At 43.2% G+C, this 18819-nt stretch overlaps 2 protein-coding genes across 8 annotated transcripts in view; one reads left to right on the top strand and one right to left on the bottom strand.

The window, feature by feature from the left end:
* Window positions 1-6816, top strand: part of NT5C2 (5'-nucleotidase, cytosolic II) — a 73991-nt gene extending 67175 nt beyond the window's left edge. For 3 of the 5 annotated variants that reach the window (XM_016154496.2, XM_016154498.2, XM_036223026.1), the window contains 8 exons: window positions 382-423; window positions 1591-1698; window positions 1977-2043; window positions 2743-2913; window positions 4283-4334; window positions 4454-4514; window positions 4659-4835; window positions 5405-6816. In XM_016154496.2, coding sequence (XP_016009982.1) covers window positions 382-423; window positions 1591-1698; window positions 1977-2043; window positions 2743-2913; window positions 4283-4334; window positions 4454-4514; window positions 4659-4835; window positions 5405-5641 — 915 coding nt within the window. In that variant the 3' untranslated portion in view covers window positions 5642-6816. The remainder of the gene's footprint in view (window positions 1-381; window positions 424-1590; window positions 1699-1976; window positions 2044-2742; window positions 2914-4282; window positions 4335-4453; window positions 4515-4658; window positions 4836-5404) is intronic. The other 2 variants (XM_016154501.2, XM_016154497.2) reach the window with 2 other exon arrangements.
* Window positions 6817-7090: 274 nt separating this feature from the next.
* Window positions 7091-18819, bottom strand: part of CNNM2 (cyclin and CBS domain divalent metal cation transport mediator 2) — a 128235-nt gene continuing 116506 nt past the window's right edge. For 2 of the 3 annotated variants that reach the window (XM_016154493.2, XM_016154494.2), the window contains 2 exons: window positions 18572-18756; window positions 11492-17891 (listed from right to left, as the gene is read on the bottom strand). In XM_016154493.2, coding sequence (XP_016009979.1) covers window positions 17682-17891; window positions 18572-18756 — 395 coding nt within the window. In that variant the 3' untranslated portion in view covers window positions 11492-17681. Of the gene's footprint in view, window positions 7531-11491; window positions 17892-18571; window positions 18757-18819 lie in introns of those variants that run through there. The other variant, XM_036223024.1, reaches the window with a different exon arrangement.

Genomic DNA, 18819 nt, shown 5'->3' with positions numbered 1-18819 from the left:
TCTGGGAACATCAGTAAGAAGGCCAAGGTATGTTATTTCCGTGTAAGTCATTAGTTTTCTCCATGCTTCTACGTCAGATGTCTTTTACTTCCAAATATGTGTTCCAGTCTACTAGTTGAAAATTGGATACAGATATATGAATGAATCTGTACAAAACTATCTCCTAGAAAAAGCCCATGTCCCATTGAGAATGTCAGAAGTTTTTGTATGTTTGTGGTTAATGATGAAGCATTAATTTCTGTCTTCCATATAAACTTTAGAGAAAATAAGAATGTGATGAATCTTATATTGAAAAAGACATGTCTTATAAAAAGCTTGTGAAGTTTTCTCTTTTGCAGAAGTAGTATACAGATCTTATGTTGGATTTTTTTTTTTTTCCAGAAAATTATGACTTACCTGTTCGATTTCCCACATGGCCCCAAGGTACTACGTGTAAATTAATAGACCATTGCTTTAGTAATAATAAATGCATTTAATCAGCCTGAATTATTGATGGTTAGGAATTGGTCAGGAACCATCCAGAAATCTTTATTAACATTATAAGTAATGCAGGAGCTGGTAAAATTTAAAGTTGCTAGCAATTGGAAAACTTGATACAGAGAAACAAAAGAGAGATTCATGTCATATTAAGTAGGATGGGATCAGAATAAGTTTATGCCCAAGAAGTTCTATTCAGACTTGTTAAGTTTGTGTGGCATTGAAAAGAATTTTCAGGTTGAAGAAGATATCCGATTAAAAGAAACAAAATATGTATATTCTTAATACTGTCTAGATTTTACCATTGGTTATTGATTAGTTATTGATGAATTTACCATTAGTTATTTTTTTACCATTAGTTATTATGCTAAGAGAACAGTTAACCTTGTTGATACTTAGCAGAAAAGTCTATATTTCTTCAGCATAGCTGCACTTAGATTTAAGGAACATTCAATGCAATTTAATCACATACTCTTGGGATTTGGACTCTAGGTTTCTTTGAATAATTGTCAGTAAATTCCTGCTTTGAGATCACCCAAAAGCACAGAATGCAGTGCTTTTCAGCTTGACCTTAAATGATTAATGCCATGGTTCCATTTCAGGATGGACATAATATTAATGGGCATAATTTTTACATTAACGCTGTGGTTAACCTGCAATATGAGGCAAAAGCCAGTGTGTACCTAGAGCCATCATTCTGAAGACATAACCAGTAAAATTTCCTTATAGTTCCATATTAGTTTATATACTTTTGTTCTGATGCTGATCTGCCTCTTTCTTAATTTCTCTTGAGTATTGATTTGTGTCTCTCCTTAGCCCCTTGAGGCTTTTTTTAGCCCATTTCACAGTGTGAACTCACGTTCATATATTAATTTGCTGTGAAATAAGTTAATAAGTAGTAGATTAAATGATGGAAGATATAGAGATATTGGAGTCATTATTTGTATTTTCACCATGCTTGCTTCCAAAAGGATGTGGCTTATAATAAGACAGAATATGTTTTTAATAAAATAGTGGACTCTTTTGATTATATCAGTATTTCTACATTCCTTGCATCTGAGTGCCTTAGGATTAGAAGTGACATTTCAGCTCTTGCTGTTTCTCCTTCACCAGCCAGGGAGCTCCCATCGACCATGGCAGTCCTACTTTGACCTGATCTTGGTGGATGCACGGAAACCGCTCTTTTTTGGAGAAGGCACAGTGCTGCGCCAGGTGGACACTGTAAGTCAACAGGACGATTTCTCTGTTAGCACATTGCCCTTCATGTTTCTCCTCTTCCTGTTCCTACTCTCCCTAAGGAAACAGGTATTTTTAACTACGTAGACATATCTTTTTTTGAAATTATTCTAAGAGTTTTGGTTTTAATTGATATAGCCAAATAATTTAAAAGAATATAATTCAAAAGTGCCATTCATGTGGTTGCCTAGTCAGGTAGCATTTTGGGTGGAGATTTCGATAGAATGATAAAGTACTACAAAGTCCATATTCTCTTTTCCTAGAAAACTGGCAAGCTGAAAATTGGTACCTACACAGGCCCCTTACAGCATGGTATTGTCTACTCAGGAGGTGAGTTGCACACGTCCCTTTATTTAGTGTAAGTCTTTGCTCAGACCTCACTGTGAAAGCTCTGATTCCCTCCCAGCATAGTGGCACATATATATACCTTTCAGGATTCTAAAGATAGCTCCTACTGAAGGTATATTTAAGTCACCTACTAATGCAATAGGAGTCAGAAGGAGTTTGAGAAGTTGCTAGTATATCCCATTGAATCTTTGATTTTTATGAAAGGATCCATTTCCCCATCCTTTTACCTATTTTGAAGCTTTTTCTGGGTGTCCTGGAATTGCTTGGGGTGATTCTCAAGGGGTCCTCAAGGAACCTCTGTGGACACATGGTTATTTTGGTGGAGCGAGAAACAGTTGAACAAAATCAATTTCATGGACAATCTGTGATGAGAAAATGCAGTGGTACTTGTGAGGGTTATATACACTAAAGCTGTGAGACATGTAGTTTTGTTGCTCTTGGATTTGGTCAAGAGCCCTGGTCAGCAGAGTGGAACTAAAAGCCTTGTCATAGAGGCAATAAAAAGAATGATGAAAAGACAGTTGTGAGTCTTTAAGACAATGACCCACAATTGAGCTCCTTTTCTAGATATGTTCCTCATATAAGAATAAAATTAATCATATTAATGGATATGGTACTTGGGACACCGGTTTTTAATATGGAGACATTTTCGTTTTCTCATTGTTCATTCCATTGTTTCAGGTTCATCTGATACAATCTGTGATCTGTTAGGAGCCAAGGGGAAGGACATTTTGTATATTGGAGATCACATTTTTGGGGATATTTTGAAATCAAAGAAACGGCAAGGGTGGCGAACTTTCTTGGTGATTCCTGAACTCGCACAGGAGCTGCACGTCTGGACTGATAAGAGTTGTAAGGAGCCATTACTCATATTTATAAGTCACTGACATAGCTAGTGTTTATCTAAATGGCCAGCTGTGAAGAATCAGTCCTCTTTGATGAACCATTATTTTGTATGCATGAGGTCAGAAGTATTCAAAAGACAGGTCTTGCTATTTGTATACCTCCTTCCCAGATAGCCAGCTATTTCACACAACTCCAGAATTTGAGGTAATGTGAGGTTATCTTGTTCAGCATTCTACTTGAATCCCTTCAAGGTTGAGTATAAAATGTTACTCTCCCAAGTTATATTACACTAGCAACTAACCCATGAACTCCACTTTCCTCTGTAGTCCCATATTTGTCCACCCAAGCTACTAGTTCCAGTCTTTCTGCTACCAACCCATATCTGTGATTATGGGGCATTGATGGCTCTGAGTGTTAATCACCTGGTATTTTTTATTTGCTCTTCTAAGAAGTAGAGAATGAAGCCAAATTACAGTCTTTGAAATGAGCTACACTATGTATACTGAAACGTGAGCTTGGATCTAGTTATGTAAAGATGTTTGACAATTTATCCAACCAGTCCTAGCTACTAGTATCACCCAGTGTGGTGAAAGGTAATGCCTGCATGCCCTTAGGCAAGTTACTGAGACACCTTGTACTTTAATTTCCTCAAATGTGAAAATGAGGATAATAATAATACCTACCTCATAGAGCTCATGAGACTTGACTGAGGTAATGTGTGTATACAGAAGGCAAAAGTAACAGTCCTTCTCAACCAAGGCTCCTCATCCAGACCCCAGAGAAGATGATCGAATGACTCTTCAGTTCTCCCAAAAATGGCAGATAAATTTTTTATATACAGTAGATACATTTGGGGAACCCAGGTTGAGAAAAGCTGGCACACACAGAAAGCATGTAGTAGATGCTAGCTGTTGCTATTGTTTATACTTATCAGTGGGATTTTAAGGCTAGCCTTTCACCACATTTTCAACTTTCCATCTGTGAAGTTCTAGACACCTAGGTGATTTGGCTGTATTTCCTGGACTTGTAACTCTAGACAAGTCACCTAATTCTGTTACTACTTGCTTTGCTAATACGACTTAGATAGGAATATGAATTGGTACTTGGTGAGCTCAGAATCAGCATCTGGTTGGAAGGAGAGTCGTAATCAGAAGGGCAGTTAGAGGAAACAGGTGTTCGTCTACTGCCAGATTGCAGACAGGGTACATACGTAAGTTTTCCTGAAGGGGCAGAGGAAGGAAGTAATTTTATATACTCACCTATGGCTTTACTTTTCAGTCATATCTGCAACTTTTTAATATAGTTTTTAGCAATAGTTAAAAACTGGATGCTTTTTATTTAAAACATTTTCCTTTTCCTTCCAAACCTTAACTAGCACTTTTTGAAGAGCTTCAGAGCTTGGATATTTTCTTGGCTGAACTCTACAAGTAAGTTTCTTTCCTAATTCTAAAATTTCTTCCCTAAAACCTATCTGCCTCTTTGGGAGTCACCTGGGTGTAAGGGATGTCTTTTCTAGACATTTTCGCTGGATTTTTTTTGTCTCCAGGCACCTTGACAGCAGCAGCAATGAGCGCCCAGACATTAGCTCCATCCAGAGACGTATTAAGGTATTCAAGTGGGATTTGGGAGAAAACTTGGAAAATGAAGTTTAAGTGATTTTCCTCTTTCTGATTTTATACAAGGACTGGCACATAGCCAGTGCGCAATAAATATTTTTTTGACTGAGCTGACAATCACTGTTGTTCTTTTAGAAAGTAACTCATGATATGGATATGTGCTATGGGATGATGGGAAGCCTGTTTCGCAGTGGCTCCCGGCAGACCCTCTTTGCCAGTCAGGTGATGCGTTATGCTGATCTCTATGCAGCATCTTTCATCAATCTGCTGTATTACCCATTCAGCTACCTCTTCAGAGCTGCCCATGTCTTGGTGAGTTAATACAACTATAGGCTGTTTACAGTTAAGATATTCTGAAGACCAAGATCTGCAACCAGCTTTGTGGGATGGGATAAGAGTTTGGATCATTCCTTTTTAACATGCGTGAAGCCCAAGGGCAAGTTGCACAAAAAGGAGTCTTTGAGAAAGTGTGATTAACATAGAATATTACAGGGTATAACTTTACTCTGAAATCTACTCTATTAAAAGTTGTTTAGATGGTGAAGACTTTACTCTTTTATTAGCACTAATTGAGAGAAGTGTGGTTTTTATATTCCATTTTGATGCTGCTTTATAGTTCAGCACTGGTTTTCTGTGAAGTAGGAAATAACTCTTTTTTTCCCATCTTATTCAGTTTCAGACCATAGTAAACAATCCGGGCACAGTTTTGAGGGTTGGAGAGAAAAGATAGGTAGCTTTAGGTAGTTCTGGGAAGACACTTCAGTATGTAACATGGCTTGGCCTCGGGTCGAGGATAGACATTCCTGTATATGGTCACCTAAAGGGTTGGGGAAATAGCTATTTTGCCCCCTCCACTTTCTGAACCTCTGACTTTATTCTAGATGCCTCATGAGTCAACAGTGGAACACACCCACGTAGATATCAATGAGATGGAGTCCCCCCTTGCCACCCGGAACCGTACTTCAGTGGATTTCAAAGATTCTGACTACAAGCGGCACCAACTGACACGGTCGATCAGTGAGATTAAACCCCCCAACCTCTTCCCACTGGCCCCCCAGGAAATTACACACTGCCATGATGAAGATGATGATGAAGAGGAGGAGGAGGAGGAAGAATAAGGAAAACCAAAAGTCTGAGTACCCATTAAACACTTTCCGGCAGGACTCACAGGAGCAGACCATGTCCCTGTCTGGGTTCTAGGGGTGTGGGGGGAACTCCATCAAAGGTACATCTGAAAAGTTTCTGAAGACTCTAAGATATTCTAATCATAGGGAGATACTTGTTTTAGTTTTGTGTGTCTGCATTCTCTACAGATGGTTCAAAATTGTAATGAAATCTCTATTGGAAGAAAGGGTAAAGCTGGGCTGAAGTGCATGCAGATGGCTCTGTCGTGGTTTGTGACACTGTTTCCATGTCTTGTTTCATTATCAGTATTGTTGAAGTGTCTCTGGAATAAGGAGGATGATGGGAAGAGGTGATCCAAAAATGCTGTTGTTACAAATTGTGCTCTTACTCCAAATTCCATCTTTTTCAGTGCATTACATAGTATTGTATATCATTGGAGAATTATATAGTTTCAATGATCAAATATAGTCTTCTGTTACAGTCTAAGTTCCTTTTACGAACTTTTAAGTGTCCTCAGTGACTCTGGAAAAGCTGTTGTCCATCAGTGGCTTTGCAGAAGTGTTCTCTACTTGTTGTAGGGCTGATCTGGAATGGACTACAGTGATTTCATTTTGAGGCAAAAGTCTTCATCTATTCTACACTTCTGTGATTGATACCAAAAATGTTTGTTTTCCAAAAAATCTATAGAAAGAATTTAGCTGAAAGAGGACAACGGAGCAAGCCCCCCAAAGAAAAAGGAGGAACCTCCTCCTCATGTTACAGAATAACTGAGTAAAATTCATTGGTGTGGGCTATGTGAATCACGCTGCCCAATTCCAGCCTTCTCTGTCCTCTGGGGTTCATTGCTGTATATCCAAGTAGAGGATGGTAAGCAGGCTCTGTAACCAGAACCTTACTAAAGCAGAGGGCACAATCAGTGTGAATAAATTCACTTCAGAATCTCAAGTGAAATCACTTCTTGTTGTTTTGAACAAGAATGGATCATTACTATATACTTTAGGGTATTATAACTGCCTCCCAACACAGTAAATGTTATTAAAACATTTTTAACAGTGGTGTAGACTCTTTAACCTTCATATAGTTCTTCCATTCATACTGTCACTGGTCAACATGGGAGGGCAGATTAGCCGCTCTAGAATTCAATAAAGTATAATATTTCTAATACTGACTTTGACCCTTTCCTGTAGCACAGCTCTGTAACTATCGGTCTTTAGGTGGGTTTACGGTTTGGCTTAGTGACATCAACTTGACTTTATCTTTTACTTTAGTATGATTAATTAATGGCTAAATTTATAGTACTCAAATAAACCTCAAAATTCTTGTGTGGAAAGTTTTTTGGTATAGGACTATGAGGTGAGAATTTTTTTTTTTTCTTTTAAAAGTCATTTTATAGGTAGAGAACATAGAAACTTAGCCAAGGCTGTATTACCTCACCATTTTTAATATCTATAGCTTTACATGAAGTCACAGAAAGAAACATTCTTACTATTAGAAATATGTGCTACTTTTAAAGTATCAGGTTAGAAATGCTATTTCAAATAGCAATTGGAAACTGTCCTGTTTTAAATTTTAGAGAATGGGGTTGTGGTCATGACTCCAGCTATTAGTTATTCAAGACAAAGATGTTACCCAGTTTGACATGGTCTTAAATTTTCTCAAAGCCAAAGAATTTCTAAGTGAATTATTACAACTACAGAGCTAACTTATAATAGTATATTTATATACTTTTCCTTTTAGGGCAAGGACCCACATGAGCACTTTGCTTTAATTTACCACACTTTTTGTATTCTGTTGTCCACATAAGATCTTCTCATCTAGTAGTTTTTTTGTTTGTTTGTCTTTTGTTTTTGGTCAGATGTCTCTCTGGCAGAGGGTCCAAAGACTAAGAAGTAAAAAACAAATAATTGCAGTAAGTAAGAATTCCATTACTGGTCACGGCTTTCTTCAGGACCACAGAAATATGTTTAAAAGAGCTAAGGTTCCATGAGAGTTTATAAGACCCAGAAGGGAATGTTACTTCTATGTATGTTATTCCTGTATGAAGAAGAGTATGTGGAGGGAAAGTGGTCCATGGGCAGGCACTCAGCACTGCAGCTGGGCTTGTTAAACATGCATGTGAATTTCTCTGAAACGGAACTTAAAATGGATGATGCCCCCACCTTTTTAAACCTGAGGCATTTTAGACTGAGAAGACAGATATCCCAATTCTTCAGAATTCCTTTCCTGAGGTTTTGGAAACCACCTAATATTCAGGCTTTGTCAAAGTACCAGGTACCTCTTTTTGTGTGCTGGACTGAACTCGCAGTCTTAGGGCATGTACGGGCTAAAAGGGACCCTGGCGCACACAAGCCAGCAGCGGCTCAGAGGCACAGCAGCAGTTCAGAGTCCCCTCTGCAAGAGCACTCGCCCTGTACATTCGTCTCTGCAAAGACGGTCAGTAAAACTCAGGTGGTGTCTTTCAGAAAAGTTGGTTAAAACCAAGAAAGTTGTGTTCTGTTGAGACCTTAGATTTTTCTTCTACCATAAGCAGAGCTCTGCTGAGACCTAAAATATAAAGTAAGCTTTCCCAACTGCCCTTTTTAAGATGCTTTTAGAAGTGGTTCTTAATAGAACTAGAATAACTTAGAGCTACAAATCCTGTAGTCATATTAGTATTGTTTTTAAGCAGCCACTTCGAAACCACTTGCAATGGCATGTCAAATTTAAAAGTACTTTGTCCATGTTTAGATATTTCTAAATCAGATTTATTTAAGAAATATTTTGTCAACAACTTTAAAGCCCTGTAATTTTTCCATGGCTGCCAAGTGCATTTAAAAATACTTTGCTTATTCACCACAAATAGCCCGAGACAAACAACTGCATATCTAAGTCTGCATTAAGGGTAGGAGCCTTGTCCACATTCCGTGTTATGGAAACTATTCAGCCCTTCTTTGATGGTGGGAAAAATGGTAACTATGATCTAGCTACTGCTATACAGTTAATGGCCCAATTCCTCACTTGGTCTAGTAGTCTCAGTACTTAGGTTTCTCATGACATTCTTTTTTGATGACTAGAACATAGAGCTCTTAAAAGTTTTTTCCTCAAATGGAACGATTTCAAATGACACACCACTTTAGGAGCCCCTGAGAATGAAAGCTGTATCGTAGAGCTTCCTTTCAAGCAGCCTGGAAAACAAAAGAAAATTAGTGCGCTACCACTAAGAAGCAGGAGGAGATGCGCGCACACAGCAGCCGGAAGCCAAGCCAGGAGTCACGGTAACCCCCTGCGGCTGGTCCTACACCTCCACTAACAACTAAGAGAAGCAGCGTTTCACACTGTTCTCACTGCTGGGCATGTAGGAATAGCAGAAAGCAACTCATAAAAAGAATGCATTCATTTACAGAATGAACAAGGCAGCTTTTCTCTTTAACCTGGCAGTCTCAAACATTTTTCTCTGTCCTCAGACACAATGTCTTCATTCCAAGGCCACGACAATCTGACTTGTTCCAACAAAGGTATGTAATTTCAAAAGTAAAATACATACAGTAATTTAAGTCCCTCTGAAGAGCTTTAACACAAAAAGTACTCCCAACTGAACATAGAATATTTCATCTCAAGCTTGTTGACTCCAGTACTGCAAGTCTAATCTATATTTTCCAGTTTAAAAACAAAATGACCAATGACCAGTTTTTGCTTTGGTCCCTTTGTTTCTTCCTACAAAATAAGATATCTTTGCTCCATTTTATTACTAAAAAAAAGGTGGATCAGACAGATTGTTTCATGAACCAAATCAGGTACAAATATGTCCCCAAATGCTTGCTCTCTCATTGAACTCTCCACAAAGCTATGTCTAGCCAGGGCTATAGACGAGGCCCGAAGAGCCTGAGCCAAGATAAACGTCACTGCGCACACACTGGAGCCCAGGCTGCCGAGTGCATGTTCTTCCCATGAAAGATGGCAACAGTCCTCCTCCCTGCTCTCACAAGTGCCCGAGAACCCAGGAAAGGGGATTTGCCAAGCAGACCTTCCCAGCACAGAAAAATGTTTATTAAATGTCCAGCCTTTTTTGAGAGAGAGGGTTCTTACCAGAGGTCATCTTTGACTTGTGGGGGGGGGGAGTTCTGAAGCAAGTAGCTTCATATTTGGACTCACTGCTATCAAGTCACTGATGTAGCAGGATCGTGGCAGGGAAGCTGGCTCAATCTAAAAATTCCTGTCTTGTCTTGGCCTCATGTTTGAGTGCTTCACAATCACTAATACCCTAGCAGGAAAGCACCTGTGACAACTCTGGCACCTGATCCTTCCTTGTATCCTTAGGCCGTGCAGTCATCCACCAGGAGAGATGGCATGCCACCAGAATGTGACAGATGTGAGGATCTTGGAGGGAAAATGATGGAAATTATACAAAGCAAAAGAGCTTATTAGCCATTGAATATAATTTTTTGGTTTTAATAAGGTATCTCTATCGAATGACCTTTAAAAAATATCAAATATGTTTTCAGAAATCAATGCCAGGCTATGAAAAAGGTCATACAGTTTGTACCACTTACTTTCTCTGCAAGATCCTCTGATCACCATCTGCGTCCTCAGAAACGCTGAGCTGAGAAGAGGCCCTGGGGAGCACAGTTTGTTATGTGAAATAGAAACCCTAGAGCCTTTTTCACAATAAAGCTTAGAAATGAACCGACACGGGCACTCCGTGGATGCAGACAGAAAGGCAAATCTCATCTCACAGTAGGTAAAATGGCCTCTATTTTCATTGTAGAATTTCTGATTTAAACCCAGGATTTATCTAGACAAAGCGGGAGAAACTAAGCAACATGGACAGCTGGGAGTGGATGTGCAGGAGAGAGCATTCCTTCCCGGGCCCTGCTCACACTGTCTGCACTGCTCCTGAGGAAAGCAAACAGGCTCCCAGGAAGGTAGCGCTTCACTGAAATACAGATCTCCCTCTACTCTCAAGAAATGAGAGTGATGATTGGGGAAAGGTGGGCTGGTGGTCAGCCAGTGTCTGTCTCTTCAGGCAGTTCTTCATTGAAATGTCTCCATCCACACACAGGACAATACTGCAAACATGATTAAATAAGACTGTGGAAAAATAAGGGACCAGTCTTTAATGAAGCTCAATTCTCAGAGTACAGTCCTCTTTGGAATATAGAAACTAAGAGTAAAGAAGAAACAGATTCCAAAAAGATGTGGAATGGATCACAGAAGGGCCATGAACTTTGACCTGAGTGAGGAGGGGGAAGAAGGAACAGAAGCCTTGAGAAAATGCTGATGGAAGAGGATGTGGACCACATGTGATGAGAGAGAAAGGCGCCCACTGAATCCTCAAGAACTCAGAAAATGACTTACCACACTCGGGCCCAGTGTTTCTAACTCGAGGGAGAACTGCCTGTGCGTGCTGGACCCTTTCTCCTTGCTAGGCTTCTAGGAGCAGAGGCACGGAGCCATCTTTGAGAGCCAATTGAGAGGCTTGGATGAGGCCTCTGGTCTTGTCTAGGAAAAAAAGGTTTAGACATTTGCCACACTGAACTGCATGTTCTTAGTAACTGAGCAGCAAATGTCCAGGGCAGTTGAGTGGCAGCATCTTTACCTAAAATGAAGTGATGAGGGACTATAATCCTTGCAAAGGAACACCACCCTGGAATTGGCTGTATCAGGCTGTAAGTCGGAGGCACAGTTCTAGCGCCCACTTTTAACACAGACTTTGTGGTACATGTGCAGAGGAAACGCCCTGCTGTGTTGCCATGCTGACAGCCGATGCCAGCTTCTCTCCAGTAAAGCCCTGCAGCTGGGCAAGGGAGCAAGGCTGGTGTTGCACAGATGAAGGGGAAAGAGGGAACACACATCCGCTAGAAGGGTGAACAGAAAATCATTTATCTAAATAGAATAGAAATGAACAAAAACCTTTTAAAACAATCACAAAATTTACAAATAAATTGGTACAAAATAAATAGGAGATTGTAAATCTACAACATCATTTCAATTATAAAATGCATTCATTATGACAATCAGCTCATGAAACCTATACAGTCACTTGTGCTTCGGGTTTACGTACACTGCTCTGAATACTGTGTTCAGGAAACTTCACTGCTGAAAAGCACGAATGTACACTATGATACAGTGAGTAAAGGCTAAGGAGGATGAAAATGGAACACAAAGCGGGGTCTTAATTGAGGGCCAAGGCAATGTCAGCATTGGGCCTCAAAACCAAGAAAAGGCATATTAGAAGCCCAGATGGGCAGGCAGCTTCCATGGTCCAGAGAGATGGATTCTGTAATCCAAGGTGGGAATTAAGGTGCCATTACTATTGTGGGGCCAAGGCCCCTGACCTAGCTTGGGGTGGGGGGGGGTGAGAGTGAGGAAGGAGGCTCTGGTCTCAGGGCCATGCTGCACCACTACACAGAGAATAGACCCAGTCACCAGGAGACCACATCCTAAAGAGTTTCACAGAGGTACTCGAGAGACCCTGCCACAAGGTAAGACACCTGCTTCAATCCTTGTCCCAACACCGGTCATCAGGAATAGAGGTGGTCCCAATAAAAGGGGCTGGGGACACGAGGGCCAACATAACAGCAGCAACCTGTTTAAGACCAAAAAAAAAAAAAAAAAAAAAAAAATTGCTGCCTTCTCCCTCGCTTTAAGGGACAACAGGACCCTGGGCTCCATGGACGAGGGGCTCCAGAACAGATTTCCGTTTAGTCACAGACAATATACTAACATTAGAGGCATATGTACATAATAAATAATATAAAATAAACCATATACATTCGTGGACTTAAAGGACTCCAGGAACAAGAAAGTCGATAGACTGATAACACTCTACCTTCACAACAGACTTCAGACACGGGAATCAATGAATCAGAAGCTAGGCTGGGGCTCTCTGGGGAGCGGGAGTTCTGAGGCCTTACTCTTCCCTACTCCTTTCTGCTGTGGGAGCCTGAGAACAGCTGTTTTGTTTATATCTAAGGGGCCCAGGCCTCCAGCAAAAAGATCAGGCTTCCAAGCTCTACCAGGTCCATTCGGTAGTTCTCTCCAGAGGAGTCTAGCTCCAGAAGAATCACTTCCCTTGTGAATCCATGTGGGTCAGATGTGGGCAAATGACAGAAGATACCCTGCCAAGTGATGCAAGACAGTACTCTCAGTCTTCCGATCTGTTCATGTTTTAATACCCCACCTGGGTATTAAAATTTGAAAGCATGTACCAACTCAAGTCTTCCTTATAGTACATGTTGGATCTGTGTGCACAGGAACTTTACAATACAAATTCCTAGGACTTTACTCTCCTACCACTAAAACCTTCATTTCCATGTTGCTTCAAGTACAGCCTGGTATTTCCTATCAAAAGATATTTAGAACAATTCTAGTGAGATGATGTCAGTGGCTCTAGCATATAAAGAGTGAATATTTACTTGGTTGAACTGAGCCAACCCAAAAGGTCTAAGAAACAAAGAAGGTCCCTAGCCCAAGATGGTGGGAAGGAAGCTGCTCTAAGCTCTACAGTTGTTCCGAACTGCCTTCTCCTCCCTCCTGTCCTTAGGGCTGAGCAGACAGGGCAGAAGGAGGCAACCAGCAAGGAAGGATTCACTGCAGACAGAACACCTATATGATCTAGAGTAGGAAGGCTCACTGTCACAGCCTTGAGGGACAGTGACATCAACAAGATTGGCCTGGCTGTATCACTCACCCTCAAGCAGAGACAAATGAACCCCAGCTTAGAATTCTCTTAACTCCTATTCTGTCAGCTCATTTGAATACAAAAGAAATACGAAAAGATAAAGATTTGCAAATGGCCCTGAGGTATCAAAATTCACTGAGTAGTCTGATCACTGATAAACTTATACCGGAAGTTTCTGAATCCCCAAATCATTTCCATAGTGAACTTACTACAACCCTCCTAATTCTGGGTTAATTTACAACTTACCCAGATACCCTTGCTGGACAGAAGCACCACTAGCCCAGAGCCCAGAATGGAATGAAACCTGACCCAGGTCTAGAGCATGTGTCCTCAGTAGGAAAGTGAGCACTGGTGACTCAAAAGTCTCCACACCCTACATGGCCAGTTCAGCCTTGGCGTTCTCAACCCCCTAAAAAACAAAACAAAACAAAAAACCTGCCTCTGGGACCAAAGCTGAGGGAAGTTGTTCCCACAGCCCCATGCCACCAGTGGGGTTGGGTCGCATGCCAGCCCTGGTGAGTCCTCTGCCTGGGATCACTCCTGGGGAACACTGGAGGAATCCTGGTCTCCCGACCCAGGAAAGGCGAAGACAGCTACTGACCCCTGGCCGGTTTTCATAAGATGACAGGGTTGGGTTTTGTTTTTGTTTCTGACCAGCCAAGACACAGGCTCGATCAGCCATGGCATACTCAGGTCTACTCCTCGACCCGAGAGAATCTGAGGGCAGAAGTTCAAGGTCCTGTTGCTTCATTTCCTAGGGAAAATGCAATACTACTTGTATCTACCACTCTTTTCCTATACTTGAAAAAGCTGGTCCTTTAGTCATATGTTTGTGGGGATAGCACAGGTAACTATATTCACAGTAAATGTTCCATATTAGTGTGGGGTTCTGCATTCAACATTTGCATAAAAAATTCCTTGAAATAACTTTAAAAAACGGTAAGATGCCCTACTCCCTTCCACTTGGGGAAGCTAACCAAGGCAGCATGGAGACTGAAGTGAGGTGAGGAAGGAGGGAAGAACAGAGTTAAATGGGTGATACCCTTTCGAAGTCACACTCAGTGAGAACCACAGCTTAAGCTAGTTGATTAACACCCAATATACACGTACAAATCTCAAGGACCTATTTTCCTAAGAGTTTACATGATTTTGGACTTGCCCGATGAATATAAAACAAGGGAAAGAACATCTAAGGCAGGAGGAAAAAAGCCACTTTCATTTACAAAGGGAAAGCAGATGGTCCTGCAGACCATCTGGATCCCAGGAATCCAATTCCAGGTGAGACCTCTGGGAAACCAGAGTGGCCGCTTAGGAGGAAGAGGAGGTTCCACAGCAGGGGTCGCTGTGCAGAGAGGCCTTGGGTCCGACAACAAGGGCTCTGGCAGAATTCAGGACCCCAAGACGTGCATCTGCTCCACGGCCCATCCCTCCACATTTGCAAAGCCAGCGGCTACAGGAGAGGACGATCGGTGCTAAGGACTAGCCACTGTATACCAAGATCTGGACTATTCGATGACTCCCACTTACTTTATAGACAAAAATGGCATAGACTTTCTAAGCCCAAATCATCCTCCTGCTGCCTGGAGAAGCAATGAGCTGGCATTTCTCCACCAGCCCGAAGTCAGTTTCCAGTAGTAAAGTGGGGCCTGGAAGAGAAATCTGGCTGCTCGGACACTGAGTGTTCTTTGAAGGGTCTTGAGCTTTCCCCAAAGCACATGTAACTAGAGCCAAACGTTAGCCTTCATTCCTTCAGGGATCAGACAGGAATTACTTCAAATCCCCCATTTTTATAAAACAGTGAATAATCAAAAAGGTAAAGAGTAGTTTATAGAAAATAAATACTAACTTGGGACACTAAGATTTTGTCGTCTGGGAGCCCCAACCGCAAAGCCACCCCTGCCCACTCCTTTATAGAGAAGACCTTTCAAAACGCCAGCACACTGAGCAGACAAGACAATACCGAGAAGCCATCTGTTTCTCCCTGAAGTCAAGGAGGCAGCAGCTGCAATCCTCTTTCCATTGCCCGGACTTTCACTGAGCTTTAGGATTCATAAAGGAACAGTGGGGATCTGAAAAAAATCTGACATATTAACTCTGATTCCCAGGGCTCCTTCAGTAGCGAGGCACCCCAAGACGGACTGTGTGGAGAAACAAACTGACCAGGAAAGGCTGACAGGCCAAGATCCCGAAGGCCAGAGGAACCACAGCTTGGCAGGCCAGGCTCCGCCAGGCCACAGAGAAGGCCAGTGCTGCCCTGGCTGAGTGTGGCGTGGTTGTTGGAGAGAAGCCCCTCCCTCCGCAGGGCCCAGGCGCGATTTCATTACAGGGAACTCTCATTTCTGCTCACCCTACAGATAACCCGAGTTTCTGATCACCCTGGGGTTTATGCCCAGCTGGATGCATCTTAAGAAACTTAGGTTTTAACTTGAATGGATCTGTTTATAAAAAGGAGCACTCATGGTGCAAAGTCCCACAAACATCAAGCTGCACAGTGAGGGCTCCATCCTCAGGTGGCAGGTTGGGTGCCAGCAGCAGGCCACTCAGCCCCCTTAGGGGGCACCCTCGTGACCCTCTACCATGAGGTAAAAGCCAGCACTTCCCTCAGTAAGGGGCATGGCACCTTCTGAGGATGACCCTCCAGGACTAACACCCTACAGGAAATACTCGCCAAGCATGCATGTGACACGCGAGCCACTAAGCTGCTCGTCAGAAGGCAAGCCCAGCATGTCGTTGCCAGTCCCCAAGCACAGGTCCCAAACCCGCAGAGCCAGCCTGTGCAGCACGTTGCTCCCTTGAGGAGGGAGAAGAAAACTGCTTGGCCCTGGGCTTCCCTTCACTCAGTGGGGCCCAGCAGAGAAAGCGCTGTCTCCTTGGCTAGTGTAGATGTGGCACAGACTGACAATTCTGCACAAGAACTGTGGTCAGTAGGAATTCATTTCAGTGTACAAATGTTGCCAACGAGATGCACAAATGCCTTGGGCTAACACTTAAAACACAGGTGAGATAGTTATGAATTCACTCAAGTAATACCTCCTGACATTAATTTCACTACATGTGACGAATTTGGTATTAAAACAAGACAGACGCACGCGAAATGGCCACAACACACATTTGGTTTCTCAATCCCTGTTTGGGGCCAAACTGACCCTGGCTGTACAGATAGCCTCTGGCGTGGGCTGCATCTGAGGCGGGAGGCACAGAGGTCCTTGGGCGGGGGACACAGCCACGGCCGGGCCCCATGGGCCCAGGGACGGAGGGGAAGAGGGACAGCTGGCTCTCTGGAAGGAGGGGCAGGGGCTGGCAGTCCCCAAAGTCCCCTCCTTCCAGCACATGGGTCTAGAAATGCCTCCTCGGCCCGGGCACAGAGCCCAGCCGGAAGGCCCAGCTCCTTTTCTGACAATCGCACGCGTCCCGGTGGGAAGGGGAGGCGCCTGAACCCCACACCACGTGTTTACTCCAAAGCCCCGTGGAAGATTTCCGTTTGGCATCTGTGTAGCAGCATCGTGGGTTAACCAGAGCGAGACGGGGAGGTGGGGCGCGGGGGCCGGCGGAGCTGCTGGGAGCGCTGGGGTGCAGTCGCCTTGCCTCTTGCCAATGACAAACCACGGGGTTAAAATTCATCAACATTCATTTTGGTGATAAAAATTCCTTAGAGTGGGAGCAAAAATCACATTCCAAGCAAATGTTAAACCTTTCTGAGGGAAAGGGACACAGTTAAACATTAATTTAAAACAACACTGAGCTCGGAGAGGCGACGGCAGGTCCCACGCGGGCTCCACTCGCGGTGCCACGCACATGGCGGGTCTGCATTAACTCGGGTTTCTTCATTCTCCCTTCAAGTTCGACAGCGACACCCGCTGAGGCACAGAGGAAAGGTGTCCCTCCCTGGGGAGGCCAAGGAAGGCCACTGGAGGGACAAGTCCATCCTATCAGGTCTCGTCGTGGGGTCACAGCAGAGTCCAGGCAGGACGGCTTGGAACTCTGCAAAAGACACTTTTTAAAAACATGATCTCGTGAAAAAAATAAATCCCAGTAATTTCCAACTTCTTGCAAATCAAGGGAAGAGGAGGGTGAATAATAATTAAAGGTACAGCTGAAAAAAAAATAACCATGATTCTATTTGGGCGGAAGTTCATCTCCAAAATCTCGAAGGCCACACCCTAGCTGTCGACGTCCCAGCTCTAGTCTCCATTCCTGTCCTCACTCTGCTGCTTCCAGGAAGGGGACAAAGTCTTTGGTCTCAGGATGTTGCGGGATGCAGCATGGCACACAAGCTCACACTAATGGGATTCACGGTCAGACGGAGGCTGGGCAGGGCGGCCTGGCCCGGGGCCCCGGGAGCAGGAGGGCTGAGGGCGGTGGGGCGCTGCGCCCTAGATGGCGCCTTCGCTGTGCAGGCTGTGATTGGCCTTGTTGTGTGTCACACAGTTCTGTTCATTGAGCAGGTTGGCCGTCTCGTCTGGCAACCCGTCGTGCAGCTCCGTAAGAGTCAATTCGATTTTAGTGTTTTCACTGTCTGAAGACTGAGGAGTTTTGTCCATCCGGGATGCCATCAAGGCATTTTGGTATTGCTGTCTCGAGATCTGGAGCCAGAAGATGGTACAGAAAACAAACCAAGACAATGCTTATTTTTAGGTTCTCTTGCCTGAACATTGTATGACAGATTAAGTTCCCCAAAAGGACCCTAGTAGTTTCTCTAAGAGAAAGTCATCCTTGCGTATAAATTGATCTACTTTCTAAAGTTCAAGTTGACTCTGGTGAATAAGTCAGTTTTTACAGACATAAGCCATTTCCAAATTTTGTCTCAAAATGTCAGAGACTAGAAAATGGAGATGGGCTTTCTCAGCTAAAGCTGGCTCTTTCTCCAAAAGACATCTTCATTTCAGACTAAGAACAGCACCCTGTCTCCGGCACAGAAGCGGAGGGTTCTTCCCGCCCCGTCCTGGCCAGTGCTCTGAGTCTCTGACCTCAGCCCTTTTGGGGCCAGCCAGAGTCACTAGAGTCTTGAGTGCATGAACATTTGTTGAAAAAAGTTTATCCTTTTTTTTTTAATGTTCTCCAGCTCCACATTCCCTGAAAAAGCCAGATCCGATTTGGCAGCTCTTTTGATAGAGCCAAAGAGATAAACGTTTTTCGCAAGCTGAGTCTTGGGCGCAGTAGCTGGAGGCAGGGCACCCACAAATTGACAAAAGAGAGCTCAGCAGAGGGGCTAGGGAGCTGGCCTCACACTGCCAGGTCTGGCCAAGCAGCTCGCTGCTCTTACCTTGACAAACTGGAGATCAGAGAGGGCGCGCACCGAGTAGTCTGGGATGTAGACTTGAAGGAATGAAGAATTGAGCTGATTATTGCTGCTCCCCAATGTCGGTGTGATTGCGTCAATCCGGTCGCTTCGACTGAGAGAGTCTGAGTGATTCAAGCCACATGGGCGAGGAGGTGACTTGTTTTCACCTGGCGAAGGGTTAAAAAAAAACAAAAACAAAAAACCAACCACCTTTCAAGTGAGGTAGATAT

The sequence above is a fragment of the Rousettus aegyptiacus genome, unplaced genomic scaffold (genome assembly GCF_014176215.1).
Source record: "Rousettus aegyptiacus isolate mRouAeg1 unplaced genomic scaffold, mRouAeg1.p scaffold_m13_p_6, whole genome shotgun sequence".
In the NCBI taxonomy this organism is placed as follows: Eukaryota; Metazoa; Chordata; class Mammalia; order Chiroptera; family Pteropodidae; genus Rousettus; species Rousettus aegyptiacus.
The sequence above is the reverse complement of the archived record's forward strand: the minus strand, read 5'-3'. Positions and strand labels throughout refer to the sequence as shown.